This window comes from Pseudophryne corroboree, chromosome 1, assembly GCF_028390025.1.
Source record: "Pseudophryne corroboree isolate aPseCor3 chromosome 1, aPseCor3.hap2, whole genome shotgun sequence".
Lineage (NCBI taxonomy): Eukaryota > Metazoa > Chordata > Amphibia > Anura > Myobatrachidae > Pseudophryne > Pseudophryne corroboree.
The window spans coordinates 355,017,175-355,037,292 of NC_086444.1; the positions used below are offsets into that span (position 1 = coordinate 355,017,175).

The 20,118-nt window shown below is 48.9% G+C and overlaps 1 protein-coding gene across 4 annotated transcripts in view; it reads right to left on the reverse strand.

The window, feature by feature from the left end:
* Nucleotides 1-20,118, reverse strand: part of LOC135070418 (septin-2A) — a 286,079-nt gene that overhangs the window by 87,622 nt on the left and 178,339 nt on the right. For all 4 annotated transcript variants that reach the window (XM_063964763.1, XM_063964764.1, XM_063964765.1 and 1 more), the window contains 2 exons: nt 12,318-12,401; nt 12,163-12,220 (listed from right to left, as the gene is read on the reverse strand). In XM_063964763.1, coding sequence (XP_063820833.1) covers nt 12,163-12,220; nt 12,318-12,401 — 142 coding nt within the window. The remainder of the gene's footprint in view (nt 1-12,162; nt 12,221-12,317; nt 12,402-20,118) is intronic.

A 20,118-nucleotide genomic window follows, 5' to 3' on the forward strand; every position in this document is an offset into this window, starting at 1 on the left:
GCTGGGAATACAGCTTGTGAATTGTTTTCAATACTGCCTCCCTGTCGGAGGGAGACATTGGTACAGCAGACTACAGGAACCTGCGAGGGGGGAAACCTCTCGACATTCCAATCTGTACCCCTTGGATACTACTTGTAGGATCCAGGGGTCCTGTACGGTCCCAGCGTCATGCTGAGAACTTGGTAGAAGCGGTGGAGGGCTTCTGTTCCTGGGAATGGGCTGCCTGCTGCAGTCTTCTTCCCTTTCCTCTATCCCTGGGCAGATATGACTCTTATAGGGACGAAAGGACTGAGGCTGAAAAGACGGTGTCTTTTTCTGCAGAGATGTGACTTAGGGTAAAAAACGGTGGATTTTCCAGCAGTTGCCCTGGCCACCAGGTCCCATGGACCGACCCCAAATAACTCCTCCCCTTTATACGGCAATATATCTTTGTGCCGTTTGGAATCTGCATCACCTGACCACTGTCGTGTCCATAAACATCTTCTTGCAGATATGGACATCGCATTTACTCTTGATGCCAGAGTGCAAATATCCCTCTGCGCATCTCGCATATATAGAAATGCATCCTTTAAATGCTCTATAGTCAATAAAATACTGTCCCTGTCAAAGGTATCAATATTTTTAGTCAGGGAATCCGACCAAGCCACCTCAGCTCTGCACATCCAGGCTGAGGTGATCGCTGGTCGCAGTATAACACCAGCATGTGTGTGTATACTTTTTAGGATATTTTTCAGCCTCCTATCAGCTGGCTCCTTAAGTACGGCCCTATCCGTAGATGGTACCGCCACTTGTTCTGATAAGCGTGTGAGCGCCTTATCCACCCTGAGGGGTGTTTCCCACCGCGCCTTAACTTCTGGCGGGAAAGGGTATACCGCCAATAATTTTCTATCGGGGGAAACCCACGCATCATCACACACTTCATTTAATTTATCTGATTCAGGAAAAACTACAGGTAGTTTTTTCACCTCACACATAATACCCTTTTTTGTGGTACTTGGAGTATCAGAAATATGTAACACCTCCTTCATTGCCCTTAACGTGTGGCCCTAAAAGAAAATACGTTTGTTTCTTCACCGTCGACACTGAAATCAGTGTCCGTGTCTGGGTCTGTGTCGACCGACTGAGGTAAATGGGCATTTTACAGCCCCTGACGGTGTTTGAGACGCCTGGACAGATACTAATTTGTTCGCCGGCCCTCTCATGTCGTCAACCGGCTTGCAGCGTGTTGACATTGTCACGTAATTTCCATAAATAAGCCATCCATTCCGGTGTCGACTCCCTAGAGAGTGACATCACCATTACAGGCAATTTGCTCCGCCTCCTCACCAATATTTTCCTCATACATGTCGACACACACGTACCGACATACAGCACACACATAGGGAATGCTCTGATAGAGGACAGGACCCACTAGCCCTTTGGGGAGACAGAGGGAGAGTTTGCCAGCACACACCAAAACGCTATAATTATCCAGGGACAACCTTTATATAAGTGTTCCTCCCTTATATTTTTTTAATATATATACATATCGCCAAATCAGTGCCCCCCCTCTCTGTTTTAACCCTGTTTCTGTAGTGCAGTGCAGGGGAGAGCATGGGAGCCTTCCCACCAGCCTTTCTGTGAGGGAAAATGGCGCTGTGTGCTGAGGAGAATAGGCCCCGCCCCCTTTTCGGCGGGCTTCTTCTCCGGAGTTTTAGATATCTGGCAGGGGTTAAATACATCCATATAGCCTCAAGGGCTATATGTGATGTATTTTTCGCCATACAGGTATTATACATTGCTGCCCAGGGCGCCCCCCCCCAGCGCCCTGCACCCTCCGTGACCGCTGTGTGAAGTGTGCTGACAACAATGGCGCACAGCTGCAGTGCTGTGCGCTACCTGATGAAGACTGAGAGTCTTCTGCCGCCTGGTTCCGGACCTCTTCATCTTCAGCGTCTGCAAGGGGGGTCGGCGGCGCGGCTCCGGGACGAACCCCAGGGCGAGCCCTGTGTTCCGACTCCCTCTGGAGCTATGTCCAGTAGCCTAAGAATCCAATCCATCCTGCACGCAGGTGAGTTGAAAATCTCTCACCTAAGTCCCTCGATGCAGTGAGCCTGTTGCCAGCAGGACTCACTGAAAATAAAGAACCTAAAAACTTTTTCTAAGTAACTCTTTAAGAGAGCCACCTAGATTGCACCCTTCTCGGCCGGGCACAAAAACCTAACTGAGGCTTGGAGGAGGGTCATAGGGGGAGGAGCCAGTACACACCATGTGATCCTAAAAGCTTGCTTTTGTGCCCTGTCTCCTGCGGAGCCGCTATTCCCCATGGTCCTGACGGAGTCCCCAGCATCCACTAGGACGTTAGAGAAAATACGTTTGTTTCATCACCGTCGACACTAGATTCAGTGTCTGTGTCTGGGTCTGTGTCGACCGACTGAGGTAAAGGGCGCTTTACAGCCCCTGACGGTGTCTGAGACGCCTGGGCAGGTACTAACTGGTTTGCCGGCCGTCTCATGTCGTCAACTGATTTTTGTAATGTGCTGACATTATCACGTAATTCCATAAACAAAGCCATCCATTCCGGTGTCGACTCCCTGGGGGGTGACATCACCATTATCGGCAATTGCTCTGCCTCCACGCCAACATCGTCCTCATACATGTCGACACACACGTACCGACACACAGCAGACACACAGGGAATGCTCTTATCGAAGACAGGACCCCACTAGCCCTTTGGGGAGACAGAGGGAGAGTTTGCCAGCACACACCCAAGCGCTATAATATATATGGGAACAACCCTATATAAGTGTTGTTCCTTATAGCCGCTTAAATATATAAAAATATCGCCAAAATATGCCCCCCCTCTCTGTTTTACCCTGTTTCTGTAGTGCAGTGCAGGGGAGAGTCCTGGGAGCCTTCCTCACAGCGGAGCTGAGCAGGAAAATGGCGCTGTGTGCTGAGGAGAATAAGCCCCGCCCCCTATTCCGGCGGGCTTTTCTCCCGGAGTTTTAGACATTTGGCATGGGTTAAATACATACATATAGCCTTAATGGCTATATGTGATGTATTCTTTTGCCATAAAAGGTATTATATATTGCTGCCCAGGGCGCCCCCAGCAGCGCCCTGCACCCTCCGTGACCGTCTGGTGTGAAGTGTGTGACAACAATGGCGCACAGCTGCAGTGCTGTGCGCTACCTTCATGAAGACTGAAGAGCCTTCTGCCGCCTGTTTCCGGACCTTCAATCTTCAGCATCTGTAAGGGGGGTCGGCGGCGCGGCTCCGGGACGAACCCCAGGGTGAGACCTGTGTTCCGACTCCCTCTGGAGCTAATGGTGTCCAGTAGCCTAAGAATCCAATCCATCCTGCACGCAGGTGAGTTGAAATTCTCTCCCCTAAGTCCCTCGATGCAGTGAGCCTGTTGCCAGCAGGACTCACTGAAAATAAAAAACCTAAAAAACTTTTTCTAAGCAGCTCTTTAGGAGAGCCACCTAGATTGCACCCTGCTCGGACGGGCACAAAAACCTAACTGAGGCTTGGAGGGGGGTCATAGGGGGAGGAGCCAGTACACACCATGTGATCCTAAAAGCTTACTTTTTGTGCCCTGTCTCCTGCGGAGCCGCTATTCCCCATGGTCCTGACGGAGTCCCCAGCATCCACTTAGGACGTTAGAGAAAAACACCAATGTCAGTCATACACACATTTTTTTTTCATGTGGACACGCACATTCTTTCAGGCAGCGACAATCATACACAAGACAGACAAGCACTGATTTAGCAAACAGACTGATTGAGAATGATGATGTTTCTAGTCAGTGACTGTTCGGCGTTGGGGATACTGGGCCTGATTCAGGTTAGTACATAAACCCGATAGTTTATGTACTAACCCAAGGGTGAGGGGGATATTGCATGCGCAGAACAAGTCCTGCTTGATTGCTCGCAGTCCTCCCTTAGCTGCAGCATGCCAGTCACCTCTGTTTTGTAGATGTCACGAGCTCAGGGTCGTGTCACCGGATGTAGACTTCCTGGACCTGGCACAGCAGTTCAGACATCCAGTCAGAGTAAGCTTCTGCTTACGATGATGGCTGCAGCTATCGCTGATAAGATGCTGCGTCTTCGGACGCAGCACTCGATCACAGATGCTGGCAGGAGGTGTATTTCTCCACCAGATGCCTCCAGCAGCATTAGCATATTAGTTGTAGGACACTGCATAGCCGCTTTCCTCAGGCTATGCAATACCGTACATATTGGATTCAGCCCCACTAGTAAGAAAAATACAAGATATCAATGAACACAATTCATGAATGTTACTACATAAAACCTGGAACTATGAATGTGTTCACGTTTCTCTTAGCAGCTGTGACAAACGCACACTACTCCAGTACAGGAAATAGACTGCTGTACACTAGCACAGGAAAGGGGCTAAACCATTTCCAGGAGCAATATTTTACATAAAAGACTTATTCACAGCAACTCCCCAGAGCACACCCTGTGGCAGGCATACACATCTAACAGTGGCCGCTGCACCAGTCTCACGTATACTAAAATGCAGATCAATAATAACCTGCCAGAAAATAACCCATACTCTCCCCAACATATTAAAATACAAACAATAATCTACAGTTTATAGATAAGCGGGTAATCAGCTCATTGTATGCACACAATACCATGAACCTAAAAGGACTGTAACTTGGAGAGATGCATTTCTTACTTGTGTCCAGCACAGGGGAATGTACAAATCTGACATAGCTTTATCTCTCTGCGCAGACTATGAGCAAACTCGCAATTGTGCTTCTGCTACTATTTTGATTGGGCCCTGTCATAAATTCAGTCTTTCTAGAATGACCATATCCACATAAATCTCATGCACTTTCTACATTATTCATGTTCCATCTACACACCCCAAGCTATTGTGCTGCAAAAGTATTCACACACCTATAGTAAACAAATAGGGCAGATAACAGGAAAGTTCTAGGACTACGGAGAAGAGAAAAGAAGCAATGGCATCTCTGCTGAACTGTGAGTCAGGATTATGCTAATAGTGTCCAGGCGCCAAGACAGATGAGCTGCAAACAAGCTGGTCAAAAGGTATCCCCAATACCAAGATAATAGCGTGAACACAGAAAGTTAGACCAGATGAAGTGCGCTGATCAGATAACAGTAAGCAAACTATACTTCCCTCACAATTACTCTGTCGTAGGGTTTAGCATGTACTTCAGACAAACGGAATCCATATGTGGGGGGGAAAAAATTCCAAATCTGGTGTAGTATGTTCAAAGTAAAACAATTTTTAATACAATCAGGTAAAAGTTGCCAATAAAACCATTAAACAGATAATGTTAAAAATGGTAACGGATTGAGGTTTACCAGAAATTGGTATAATGAAAGCCTTAAATAATGCCTTTAAGATGTATCTCGCTGGTGTGTATATTGCAGAACAAACATCCCAATGCGTAACAGTAGTATGCAGCCTTGAGGAAGGGAGAGATCCCGAAACGCGTCAGCACTGTATGACAGGAAAACTACTGTTAAAGGGCGATTCACCAGACGGACGGAGTTGTGTGGACTTTGGAGACAGGTTACGGTAACTCCCCATGGTGACATCTTAAAGGCACATACCTCTTGAAAATCTGGCAAACCTCCACTTTTACTTTTACGCATTGGGATGTTTGTTCTGCAATATACACACCAGCGAGATACATCTTAAAGGCATTATTTAAGGCTTTCATTATACCAATTTCTGGTAAACCTCCATCCATTACCATTTTTAACATTATCTGTTTAATGGTTTTATTGGCAACTTAAACTTGATTGTATTAAAAATTGTTTTACTTTGAACATACTACACCATATTTGGATTCCCCCCCCCCCCCCCCCACATATATATTCCGTTTGTCTGAAGTACATGCTAAACTCTACGACAGAGGAATTGTGAGGGAAGTATCATTTGCTTACTGTTATCTGATCAGCGCACCTGATCTGGTCTAACTTTCTGTGTGAGTCAGGATTACTAGCACTGACATAGGATCTAAGTTCCATAACAATAACTTTTTATTTTTAATACATTCACTTATTTTGGCAAATACAAAGGGAAAATAAAAAAATACAGTGTTAGAATTCCCTTTATTAGAGTATAACTAAAGTGCACAAAGACAGATTTTGCAAAAAATCAGGATTTTGGTACTTACCGATAAATCCCTTTCTCCGGTTCCACAGGGGCCACTGGAGCACAGTTACAATGGGGAAATAGTAGGCAGTAATTGGGAGCTGGCACTTTAAAAATTCTAACACTGTGGCTAGCTCCTCCCCTACTATGTCCCCCCTCCAAGCCAGTCTACGTAAAACTGTGCCCGAGGAGAGCTGTAATAAACAAACTTGAAGGTAGAGGAGGTTAACGCCGCCATGTAAACCAGGATAACACAAAACAACCCTGGAACTTAACCTAACAAAAAGGTAAAACTGAACCAAACAAGCAGTCACATAGTGATCTGCAAACCGTTAACCAAAAAAGGAGGAAACAGCGCTGGGTGGGCGTCCGGTGGCCCCTGTGGAATCGGAGAAAGGGATTTATCGGTAAGTACCAAAATCCTGATTTCTCCTTCATCCACTAGGGGCCACTGGAGCACAGTTACAATGGGGACGTCACAGAGCTCCCAAAACGGGTGGGAGAGCGCTGAGAGTCCTGTAACACCGCTCGGCCAAACTGCGATGCAGAGGCCGCAAACGTGTCAAACTTGTAGAATTTGACAAACGTATGTCGGCCCGACCAAGTAGCCGCCCGACATAAAGTAGTCATGGAGACCCCACGGGCAGCCGCCCACGAAGGTCCCACAGAGCGCGTAGAGTGCGCTGAAATCGAAGATGGAGGTTCCCGAGAAGCTGCCAAATAAGCTTGTCTGATGGTTAGTCGAATCCATCGAGACAAAGTCTGTTTAGAAGCCGGCCAACCACGGCGAGCAGCATTGTAGAGAACAAATAAGGAATCTGACTTCCGAATAGTTGAAGTCCTCTCCACATAGATCTTGAGCGCCCTGACAACGTCCAATGATCTCGAATCCGGAGAGTCCACGAGAGTGCCGGAACCACAAGAGGTTGATTGATGTGAAAATCAGACACCACCTTAGGTAGAAAAGACATACGAGTACGAAGCTCGGCCCTATCCGCATGAAACACCAGGTAAGGAGACCTACAAGAGAGAGCCCCAAGTTCCGACACCCGTCTAGCTGAAGCCAGTGCCAGGAGAAGAACCACCTTCCAGGTGAGATATTTTATCTCCACTGATTCCAGGGGCTTAAACAATGAAGACTGCAGAAAGGAGAGGACCAGATTGAGGTCCCATGGCGCTGTCGGGGGGCCGAAGGGAGGCTGTATTCGAAGAAACCCCTGAAAGAAAGTCTGGACTTCCGGCAGCAGGGCTAACTTTTTCTGGAAGAAAACCGAAAGAGCAGAGACCTGCACCTTTAGCGAACCCAGTCGTAAGCCTGCTGAAAAACCTGCCTGCAAAAAACGGAGAAGGCGGGCTAAGCAAAACGCGGAAGGAGAAAACACTCGATGTTCACACCAGGCTACATAAGCCTTCCAAATGCGGTAGTAGTGAGACGATGTGACTGACTTTCTAGCCCGAAGCATAGTAGGTATAACCGTACGAGGAATCCCCTTCCTTTCAAGATGGCTTTCTCAACAGCCACACCGTCAAACGTAGCCTGCGTAAGTCTGGATAAAGAAAAGGACCCTGTTGTAGAAGATCGTCTCGTAGTGGCAGGGGCCAAGGCTCGGCTACCGACAACAGGTGTAGGGTGGAGTACCAAACCCTGCGTGGCCAATCCGGAGCCACCAGGAGGACCAGAGCGTTTTCTCTCTTGATGCGCTGCAGAACCCGTGGCAACAGCGGGAATGGAGGAAAGAGGTAAACGAACCGGAAATTCCAAGGAGCCGTGAGAGCATCCACGCCCGCCGCCGCCGGGTCCCTCGTCCGAGAGTAATACAGAGGCAACTGATGGTTCAGGCGGGACGCCATGAGGTCGATCTGTGGTTTTCCCCACCGGCGGAGCAGTTGCCAAAACACCTGGGGATGTAGAGACCACTCTCCCGGGTGCATATCCTGTCGGCTTAGATAATCGGCTTCCCAATTGTCCACTCCCGGAATGAATATCGCCGAGAAGGACAGAGCATTCGTCTCCGCCCAGAGAAGGATGTTGGTGACCTCCCTCATCGCTGCACGGTTGCGAGTGCCGCCCTGACGGTTGATGTACGCCACCGTCGTGGCGTTGTCGGACTGAACGCCTGAAGCAGAGCATTGTACACCGCCCTTAGTTCGAGAATGTTTATGGGGAGAGCGGATTCGTGTATTGACCAGCGCCCCTGAAACCGATGTTCCAGGGTCACTGTTCCCCAGCCTCGCAGACTGGCGTCCGTGGTGAGGAGAGTCCAATCCCATACACCGAACCGCCTTCCTTCCAACAGATGCGTCGACTGGAGCCACCAGAGAAGCGACGACCGTGCCTTTGGAGATAGCGTCACCCTTTGATGAAGGAACAGATGAGATCCAGACCACTGATGTAGAAGACACAGCTGAAACGGTCGAGAGTGGAAGCGACCGTACGGAAGAGCTTCGAACGCTGCTACCATCTTTCCCAGAAGGCGAATGCACAGATACACTGACACCCGATGGTTTCGAAGAACCGACCTTACCAGTGTCTGCAGAGACAGGATCTTGTCCTGAGGAAGGAAAACCTTCTAACGGACCGTGTCGAGAATCATCCCTAGAAACAACAGCCGTTGTGAGGGGCATAAGTGAGACTTCGGGAAATTCAGGATCCACCCGTGACGAATCAGAAGGTCCTGCGTCATCCAGATATTCTGAAGCAACAGTTCTGCAGAGCTTGCTTTTATTAGCAGATCGTCCAGATAGGGAACAATCGTCACACCCTGCTTCCGAAGTAGGGCCATCATGACCGCCATGACCTTTGTGAACACTCTGGGAGCAGAAGAGAGACCGAAAGGAAGGGCCTGGAACTGGAAATGAGCGTCCTGTATCGCGAACCGGAGAAAAGCCTGATGAGGCGGCCAAATGGGAACATGTAAGTATGCATCCTTGATGTCTAAGGATGCCAGAAACTCGTTTCTCTCCAACCCCGCAATAACAGACTGGAGGGACTCCATCTTGAACTTGAATACCCTCAAATACGGATTGAGATCCTTCAAGTTCAGGATTGGCCTGACTGTGCCGTCCGGCTTCGGTACGAGAAACAGACTTGAGTAATAGCCCTGCTTCCGATGATGAGAGGGAACAGGGATCACCACCCTTGCGGATAGAAGCTTCTGGACCGCTGCCTGTAAGGCAACTCCGCGGTTGTCGGAAACTGGCAAACCCGTGGTAAAAAAACGCTGGGGCGGTTGTTCCTGAAAATCGAGCTTGTAACCGCAAGTGATTAGATCCCGGACCCAAGCGTCCGGACAGTACTGTACCCAGACCTCCTTGAAATCCCACAGACGAGCTCCCACCCTGTGATCTCCCAGGTGGGAGGGAAGCCCGTCATGCGGTGGTAGTGGTACCTCTGACTGAGCTGAGGCTGCGGACCCTCTACCCCTGCCTCTACCTCTATGGCCACGGAAGGTAGAAGTTCCTCCCCTGGCCTGGCCTCGGAACCTGGAAGGGGTACGAAAGGAGCGAAAGGAAGGACCCCTATATGGCCTGCGAGTGGCTGGAGCAGCAGAAGGAAGATAAGTCGACTTACCACCGGTGACCTGAGAGATCCAGGCATCCAGATCCTTACCAAACAGAACCCCACCCGTAAAGGGCAACGCTTCTGCTGCCCTTTTGGATTCCGTATCCGCTTGCCACTGCCGGAGCCAGAGAGCTCTGCGGGCCGCAATTGCTAAAGCGGAAATCCTAGCCCCGAGAATACAGATGTCCTTGGACGCTTCGCAAAGATAAAGGGCTGATTCACGGATATGTTCCGCCCACTGTATCAATTGATCCGCCGGCAATTCGTCACGAATTCCAGAGGACAAGTGCTCCGCCCAAGCTTCGATCGCCTTGTTGACCCAACAACCTACCTGCGCCGGGCGATGTAATACCCCCGCCGCAGAGTAAATAGTCTTCAAGGTGGATTCCAACTTCCTATCAGACGCCTCCTTAAGCGAAGTTGCTCCCGGAACCGGTAGGACCGTCTTTTTGGACAGATGAGACCCCGAAGGATCTACAATCGGAGAGGTCTCATAACATTTCCTGCTATCTGCGGGAAAAGGATAGAAAGACAAAATTTTTCTTGATACCTGAAATTTTGCGTCTGGATGTTTCCAGGCAAAAGTCACCGGCAAGCATTGGTTGGTGCCAAACCTTGAAGGGCGTAAGGTCCTGCTCCGTCTCCTCCACCTGTAATACTGAGCGAATAGCAGTAATAAGAGCCTCTATACCCTGAGCTACTGGTTCAGAGTCCCCGTACACCTGATCGTCATCAGTATCCGGTATATCGACATCCTGTATATCCTGTACATCTAACCCTGCCTCATCTAATTGAGGCATATCATCGTCAAAGTCCTGCAACACAGAGGCTAGTAATCTCTTTTTAGAAGCCTGTTGAGGGGGGCTAAAGGACGGAACTTGGGAAGGGATTACCGCCCTAGAGAGTCCTTCTACTGACTTTGCCAATGAGACAGCCCAAGCAGGTTCTGGCTCCGGTGCCGGGACAAGCTGTCGGAACCGGGCCGCCTCTCTATCTTCCCGAGAGGCCTTTAGTTCCCTAGTCAGCAAAGACATAACCTCTGTGAGTTGTGTCGTCCATGCAGGGGCGCTCTGGGGTTCTGAGGAGGGCTGAGCAAATGGCTCTGACTCCTCACATAAAACCTGAACCTGTTTTTGTGTTGCCTTGGAGCCTTTACTGGCCATGGCAGCACCTAACACTGTGACCCTCCCCCACAGGAAAACAGCAATAGGCAGAAGGGGAGGGTGGGGGGAGAGTAGGGAAAAATGCAGCCACAGCAGCCCGATCTATCCTGCACGATACTGTGCAGCTACAGGCTGTAAAGAAGTATATAGATACCCCCCAGTGCCCCCCTTCCCCACTGTAACAGGCTCACTGTGCTGTGCAGTGCCGTGGCACTTCTCCGTCCCGCACTGCTGCAACGGAAATGGCCGCCAGTGCGCGCTGATTCCGGCGTCGGAGAGCGGGACTAAGCTCCGCCACCCTCCGCAAAGGCGCCAAGTTTGAAGTTGCTTTGCGCCTTTTACAGGATCCCCGTAGCGGCTCTGTGAGCCGCGCTGAGCGGGGATCCGAGCGGGGAGGGGGGCGGGCGGGAGACAAGCCCGATCTGAACTGAGGTCTCTGTATTAAATAAATAAAGAAAATAGCCAGAGCTACCCAAGCCCCTGTGACACCTTTAACTAAAACATGTAGTAGCGGTGGAAGGGGGGGGGGGGGGGGGAGGCAGAGGAGCACTCAGCATTTAATAATGTGGTGGAGTGGCCGCGACACGCGCCGCGGTGTCCGGCCACGTATACTTACCGCCGCCGAGCTGCCGGAATCTTCAGCCGATGGAGCGGCCCCGACACGCTCCGCACGCAGCGGTGTCCGGCCGGCTCCGGAGAGCTAGTGTCTCCTTCAGCCGGGGCCCATCCCGAGCCGCACGCAGCTGCGATGGGACTCCGCCGGCAGCCTCCCGCGGTGCAGACTGGCAGTGGCAGAGCTGCCAGTCTGTGAGTGTAAGTAAGAAAAAAAATAAAAAAATAATAAAATAAAATTCTTCAGAGAAGACCCAAGTGAACCAGCTCCCTTGGGCACAAATTAAAGACTGGCTTGGAGAGGGGACATAGTAGGGGAGGAGCTAGCCACAGTGTTAGAATTTTTAAAGTGCCAGCTCCCAATTATTGCCTACTATTTCCCCATTGTAACTGTGCTCCAGTGGCCCCTAGTGGATGAAGGAGAAAGTGTAATAACTGTGGGACTTCCACATGGTGTGTTACATATAACAAATATTTTTGAAAAATCCACAGCGATTTTTGAAGCAATATGCCTGTTGTATAGGTACAGTAGGGCCATTTCAATCAGTGTGTCCACTGGATGGCTCTGCCCATGAATGCCCAAGACACTGTCTCTCGGTTATTAGCAGAAGTTGTGTGTGAGAGACATCCTTGCTGCACACACGTATGATGCTAGGGAGTTATAATGTAACATTGATCACTCACCTCAGCCTCCTTCTGCTGCAGTATCATGTCCTTGTCCAATACCTCCTCTTCCACTGGCCTAGAGCAAGTAACAGGTGATTATTCACCTTAACAAGTTGTGGCAATATTGGCAACAAACGTGATACATCAAAGTCTAACACTACATATACACTTACTTGCCAGTCCGTTTTAATCTCTCAGAGCGGAAGTTTTCATAGTGCAGATCCTGAGTGACCTCTTGTAGGTCCTGCATATGTGTCCTGTGGAGACAAAAGCATTACAGCTTTCACACCATGACGGATTAGCAGCAAAACAGAAAGGAGCTATGTGACTAACACGCATGGACACTCTCAATTCTAATAGAAGAAAGACTTCCCGCCGAGAGCTGACAACTAGACTTCAGGGGTTGGGATGTCGGCCATTTTAGAATTCCTTTGCCAATAACAATCTTGTAAAAGATAAACATAACAAAAACATCAACACAAAGAATGTATGGAGAACTACATGGAGATTGGTTCAAAATATGTGACTGGAACTCATGTTACCATGATCACATTCCAGTGATGTACCTGTACATTCAAATTATAATTCATACAAACTGTGTTTTTCATTCCATATACAATTAAGTTAAAGTAAATAATGCTACATGCCAAAACTCTGGGTCTTAAGGGGAGATAAAGTGGATGGAGATAAAGTACCAGCCAATGAGCTGCCACGTCACAGGCTGTGTTTGAAAAATATTTAGGAGTTGATTGGCTGATACTTTATCTCCATCCACTTTATCTCTGTCCAAGGCTTAGTAAATAGACCCCTTAGAGTATATACTGTGTGTGACACGGGTCGGTTAGAAAATCCTGGTAGACTAGGGCAGTATGAAATGTGTGACTGAGTTGATGGGGGCTATAACTCTTTAGGAGTGTCCCACAACTCATGTATTAGCTAGCAGTGTGTACTATAGTAAGAATCTCATGGTCTGTAGATTTTATGAAAGGTATTACTTAATTTATTGGAATTCTTTAAATATACTCCATCTTGGTGATAAATTAGATGTGGTGGTTGATGATTTGTTGGGGGTGGGGTGTTACTTTCCTTTGAGTTGAAAGCAATCGGATACTTCACCACACAACATATAAGCAAATGAGTAAGTTGTGAACTTTGTCAATGTGTGACAGGGGAGCACGTAAGGGCAGATATTTGATTGTCAAGTTGGGGGACAGACCTGTAATGCTGACAAGGAGTGAGATGATTCAGGTCTATAGTGAGGTGACTTAAAGTGGCCGACCTGGACACACTCCCTACAACACTGGTTGAATGCGTTGCGGTAAACTTTATGGCTAAATTCTGTGGTCAGGTACCATAGTGAGCATGTATAGATAATCAAGAACACTTCTGCTCTGGGGACAGCTGGGGCACACCTCTGGACCACATATGGCCTAACAAAGCTAAATGAGGAATCCAGCACCACAGTGCGTATGACACTGCTCTGAACCCAACAGGAAACTGAACCTACACTATCTTGCCAGTGGGAGTGGTATATATTACCGCCGCACGGGATGCCGAATGTCAGTATACCGACATCAGCATCCTAAGTGAAATAATGCCAGAAGAGGGGCGAGCGCAACAAAGCCCCTTGCGTGCTCGCCACACTGAGGGCTCGGCCCCTCTATGGGTGTCGTGGACACCCATAGAGGGGGAATCACCTACCTCACTGGTATACAGGCAGCGGTATGGTGCCCTGTCGGTATCCCAGCGTCAGTAAGCTGAACCCTACTTTACCACTATGTATGGGACATCACACCAATGCAAACACACTGAATCCCAGTATAAATGTTATACAGTGGGAGAGATACTTTCAGAATTTCTGTGCAACCAAGAAAATTATCACCTACTATTTAATACAGTGGACATTATTTTAATACTAGTTACCAGGCCGTCAAAATGCCGAAACAACATAATAGTAATGTCAGCACCGATGGCTGTGCACGCCCGAATGGAGCAACACTTAAATTGCTCTGGTCGGGTGCCATCTAGTGTCAGTCAGCACGCAAACCACTTGAAATCCCCCAATATGGGTGAAGCGCAGCGTTTGCCTTTTATTATATAGGATAAAGCCTTTTTGGGTCATATAGAAAGGACTTTTCTTGAGATTAAGTTTATTCAGAGATTATTATTGTTAAACACTGCCCATGACACACTTCCACAAAGAAATTAAGAGTAAATGTATTGTGCAGAATTTATTAATTATCAGCCGTCACTTGATTATTAGCAAAAAAAAATTCCAATATTTAAAAATTAAAATGTCCCTCTGCAGCTAGAAAAAAATAAAAAAATTAAAATGCTGCTGCAGCTACAGTGTATAACATTTATGATACTGTCCATACACAATATATGGAAATGTAGTGGCTGAATGATATACAGTAGTATGGATTTTTTCCCTTGTGTAATAAATGTTAACATACTTTATAATAAGATACATATCCTGAAATTCATAAGAAACCTACCACTAGAGGAAACACGTTTGCACCTACACACACGTAAAACGATTAAAAAAATAAGATTTTACTTACCGGTAAATCTATTTCTCGTAGTCCGTAGTGGATGCTGGGGACTCCGTAAGGACCATGGGGAATAGACGGGCTCCGCAGGAGACATGGGCACTTTAAGAAGAATTTAGATTCTGGTGTGCTCTGGCTCCTCCCTCTATGTCCCTCCTCCAGACCTCAGTTAGAGAAACTGTGCCCGGAAGAGCTGACAGTACAAGGAAAGGATTTTGGTAATCCAGGGCAAGACTCATACCAGCCACACCAATCACACCGTATAACTTGTGATAAACTTACCCAGTCAACAGTATGAACAACAACAGAGCATCAGATCAACCCTGATGCAACAATAACATAGCCCTTATTGCAGCAATAACTATATACAAGTATCGCAGAAAAAGTCCGCACTTGGGATGGGCGCCCAGCATCCACTACGGACTACGAGAAATAGATTTACCGGTAAGTAAAATCTTATTTTCTCTAACGTCCTAGTGGATGCTGGGTACTCCGTAAGGACCATGGGGATTATACCAAAGCTCCCAAACGGGCGGGAGAGTGCGGATGACTCTGCAGCACCGAATGAGCAAACACAAGGTCCTCCCTCAGCTAGGGTATCAAACTTGTAGAACTTTGCAAAAGTGTTTGAACCTGACCAAGTAGCCGTCGGCACAGCTGTAATGCCGAGACCCCTCGGGCAGCCGCCCAAGAAGAGCCCACCTTCCTAGTGGAATGGGCCTTAACTGATTTTGGCAGCGGCAATCCAGCCGCAGAATGAGCCTGCTGAATCGTATTACAGATCTAGCGAGCAATAGTTTGCTTTGAAGCAGGAGCACCAAGCTTGTTGGAAGCATACAGGATAAACAAAGATTCTGTTTTCCTGACCCTAGCCGTTCTGGCTACATAAACCTTCAAAGCCCTGACCACATCAAGTAACTCGGAATCCTCCAAGTCAGTAGTAGCCACAGGCACCACAATAGGTTGGTTTATATGAAAGGATGAAACCACTTTCGGCAGAAATTGTGGACGGGTCCGCAATTCTGCTCTATCCGCATGGAAAACCAGATAGGGGCTTTTATGTGACAAAGCCGCTAATTCTGACACACGCCTAGCCGAAGCCAATGCTAGTAGCATGACCACCTTCCACGTGAGATATTTCAATTCCACCGTTTTGAGTGGTTCAAACCAGTGGGATTTCAGGAAACTCAACACCACGTTAAGATCCCAAGGTGCCACCGGGAGCACAAAAGGGGGCTGAATACGCAGCACTTTCTTCACAAACGTCTGAACTTCAGGTAGAGAAGCCAGCTCTTTTTGAAAGAAAATGGATAGGGCCGAAATCTGGACCTTAATGGAACCCAATTTTAGGCCCAAAGTCACTCCTGACTGTAGGAAGTGAAGGAAACGGCCCAGCTGGAATTCCTCCGTAGGGGCATTCCTGGCCTCACACCAAGCAACATATTTTCGCCATATACGGTGATAATGTTGAGCCGTCACGTCCTTCCTAGCCTTCATCAGCGTAGGAATGACCTCATCCGGAATGCCTTTCTCTGCTAGGATCCGGCGTTCAACCGCCATGCCGTCAAACGCAGTTGCGGTAAGTCTTGGAACAGACAGGGCCCCTGTTGCAACAAGTCCTGTCTTAGAGGCAGAGGCCACGGGTCCTCTGTGAGCATTTCTTGCAGATCTGGATACCAAGTCCTTCTTGGCCAATCCGGAACAATTAGTATTGTTCTCACTCCTCTTTTTCTTATGATTCTCAGCACCTTGGGTATGAGAGGAAGAGGAGGAAATACATAGACCGACAGGAACACCCAAGGTGTCACCAGTGCGTCTACAGCTATCGCCTGAGGGTCTCTTGACCTGGCGCAATACCTCTGTAGCTTTTTGTTGAGGCGGGATGCCATCATGTCCACCTGTGGCAGTTCCCACCGACTTGCAATCTGCGTGAAGACTTCTTGATGAAGTCCCCACTCTCCCGGGTGGAGGTCGTGCCTGCTGAGGAAGTCTGCTTCCCAGTTGTCCCCTCCCGGGATGAACACTGCTGACAATGCGCTTACGTGATTCTCCGCCCAGCGAAGAATTCTGGTGGCTTCCACCATCGCCACCCTGCTCCTTGTGCCGCCTTGTCGGTTTACATGAGCCACCGCGGTGATGTTGTCTGACTCAATCAGAACCGGTTGGCCGCGAAGCAGGGTCTCCGCTTGACGTAGGGCGTTGTATATGGCCCTTAGTTCCAGGATGTTGATGTGAAGGCAAGTCTCCTGACTTGACCACAAACCTTGGAAATTTCTTCCCTGTGTGACTGGCTCCCCACCCTCGGACGCTTGCATCCGTGGTCACCAGGACCCAGTCCTGAATGCCGAATCTGCGGCCCTCGAGAAGGTGAGCACTCTGCAGCCACCACAGGAGAGACACCCTGGCCCTGGGGGATAGGGTGATTAACCGATGCATCTGAAGATGTGATCCAGACCACTTGTCCAGTAAGTCCCATTGAAAGGTCCTCGCATGGAACCTGCCGAAGGGAATGGCCTCGTATGATGCCACCATCTTTCCCAGGACTCGAGTGCAGTGATGCACCGACACCTGTTTTGGTTTTAATAGGTTTCTGACCAGTGTCATGAGTTCCTGAGCCTTCTCCATCGGGAGATAAACCCTTTTCTGGTCTGTGTCCAGAATCATGCCCAGGAAAGGCAGACGAGTCATAGGAATCAACTGCGACTTTGGAATATTTAGAATCCAGCCGTGTTGCCGTAACACTTCCAGAGAACGTGCTACGCTGATCAGCAACTGCTCTCTTGACCTCGCTTTTATGAGGAGATCGTCCAAGTATGGGATAATTGTGACCCCTTGCTTCCGCAGGAGTACCATCATTTCCGCCATTACCTTGGTAAATATTCTCGGTGCCGTGGAGAGGCCAAACGGCAACGTCTGAAATTGGTAATGACAATCCTGTACCACAAATCTGAGAGGTGGATAAATGGGGACACGAAGGTATGCATCCTTTATGTCCAGAGACACCATAAAATCCCCCCCTTCCAGGCTTGCGATGACCGCTCTCAGCGATTCCATCTTGAACTTGAACCTTTTCAGGTATATGTTCAGGGATTTTAAATTCAATATGGGTCTGACCGAACCGTCTGGTTTCTGGACTACAAACATGGTCGAATAATATCCCCTTCCTTGTTGAAGGAGGGGAACCTTCACCACCACCTGTTGAAGATACAATTTGTGAATTGCAGTTAACACTATTTCCCTCTCGTGGGGGCAGGGCCGACTTGAGGTATCGGTGAGGGGGCATCTCTTCGAATTCCAGCTTGTATCCCTGAGACACAATTTCTATTGCCCAGGGATCCAACTGGGAGTGAACCCACTTGTGGCTGAAATTTCGGAGACGCGCCCCCACCGGGCCTAGCTCCGCCTGTGGAGCCCCAGCGTCATGCGGTAGATTTTGTGGAAGCCGGGGAGGACTTCTGTTCCTGGGAACTAGCTGTGTTGTGCAGCTTCTTTCCTCTGCCCCTGCCCCTGGCAAGAAAGGACGCACCTCGGACTTTCTTGCTTTTCTGTGATCGAAAGGACTGCATTTGGTAATACGGTGCTTTCTTAGGCTGTGAGGAAACATATGGCAAAAAATTTGATTTTCCAGCAGTAGCTGTTGAGACCAGGTCCGAGAGACCCTCCCCAAACAATTCCTCACGCTTGTAAGGTAAAACCTCCATGTGCCTTTTTGAGTCGGCATCACCTGTCCATTGCCGAGTCCACAGGACCCTTCTGGCAGAAATCGACACAGCATTTATTCTAGAACCCAGTAGACTAATGTCTCTTTGAGCATCTCTCATATATAGGACAGCGTCTTTTATATGCCCCAGGGTCATTAATATAGTATCCTTGTCTAAGGTATCAAGTTCCTCAGACAGGGTGTCCGTCCATGCTGCTACAGCACTACACACCCAGGCCGACGCGATCGCCGGCCGTAGTAAGGTACCTGAATGTGTATAAATGGACTTCAGGGTATCCTCTTGCTTTCTATCCGCAGCATCTTTGAGGGTAGCCGTATCCTGTGACGGCAGGGCTACCCTCTTGGATAAGCGTGTTAAAGCTTTGTCCACCCTAGGGGAGGATTGCCAGCGTAACCTGTCCGTTGGCGGGAAAGGATATGCCATAAGAATCCGTTTGGAAATCTGCAGTTTTTTATCTGGAGATTCCCAAGCCTTTTCACATAACTCATTTAGCTCGTGTGAAGGGGGAAAGGTCACCACCTGCCTCTTTTCCCCATACATATGAACCCTCTTGTCAGGGACTGGGGTTTCCTCTGTGATGTGCAACACATCCTTAATTGCTATAATCATATAATGGATGGATTTAGCCAATTTTGGCTGTAACTTTGCATCATCGTAATCGACACTGGAATCAGAATCCATGTCGGTATCTGTGTCAACAATTTGGGATAGTGGGCGCTTCTGAGACCCTGACGGCCTTGGCGACATAGGATCAGGCACGGGCTGAGAGCCTGACTGTCCTAAGGCTTCAGCTTTTTCCAACCTTTTATGCAAGGAATTAACATTATCATTTAAAACCTTCCACATATCCATACAATCAGGTGTCGGCGCTGTCGGCGGAGACACCACATTCATTTGCTCCCGCTCTGTTTCCACATAGCCTTCCTCGTCAAACATGTCGACACAAGCGTACCGACACACCACACACACAGGGAATGCTCTTTTTGAAGACCGTTCCCCCACAAGGCCCTTTGGAGAGACAGAGAGAGAGTATGCCAGCACACACCCCAGCGCTATAAACCCAGGAATAACACAGTAACTTAATGTTAACCCAGTAGCCGCTGTTTACATTGATTTTTGCGCCTAATTATGTGCCCCCCCTCTCTTTTTACCCTCTTCTACCGTGTATCTGCAGGGGAGAGCCTGGGAAGCTTCCTCTCAGCGGAGCTGTGGAGAAAAAATGGCGCTGGTGAGTGCTGAGGAAGAAGCCCCGCCCCCTCAGCGGCGGGCTTCTGTCCTGCTTAAATGTACAATTCTTGGCGGGGGCTCATACATATATACAGTGCCCAACTGTATATATGCTAAACTTTTGCCAAAGAGGTCCCAATTGCTGCCCAGGGCGCCCCCCCCTGCGCCCTTACAGTGACCGGAGTATGTGAGGTGTGTGGGAGCAATGGCGCACAGCTGCAGTGCTGTGCGCTACCTCAGTGAAGACTGGAGTCTTCTGCCGCCGATTTCGAAGTCTTCTTGCTTCTCATGCTCACCCGGCTTCGGTCTTCCGGCTCTGAGAGGGGGACGGCGGCGCGGCTCTGGTATCTGACGACGAGGGTGAGATCCTGTGTACCATCCCTCTGGAGCTAATGGTGTCCAGTAGCCTAAGAAGCAGGACCTATCTTCAGAGAGTAGGGCTGCTTCTCTCCCCTCAGTCCCACGATGCAGGG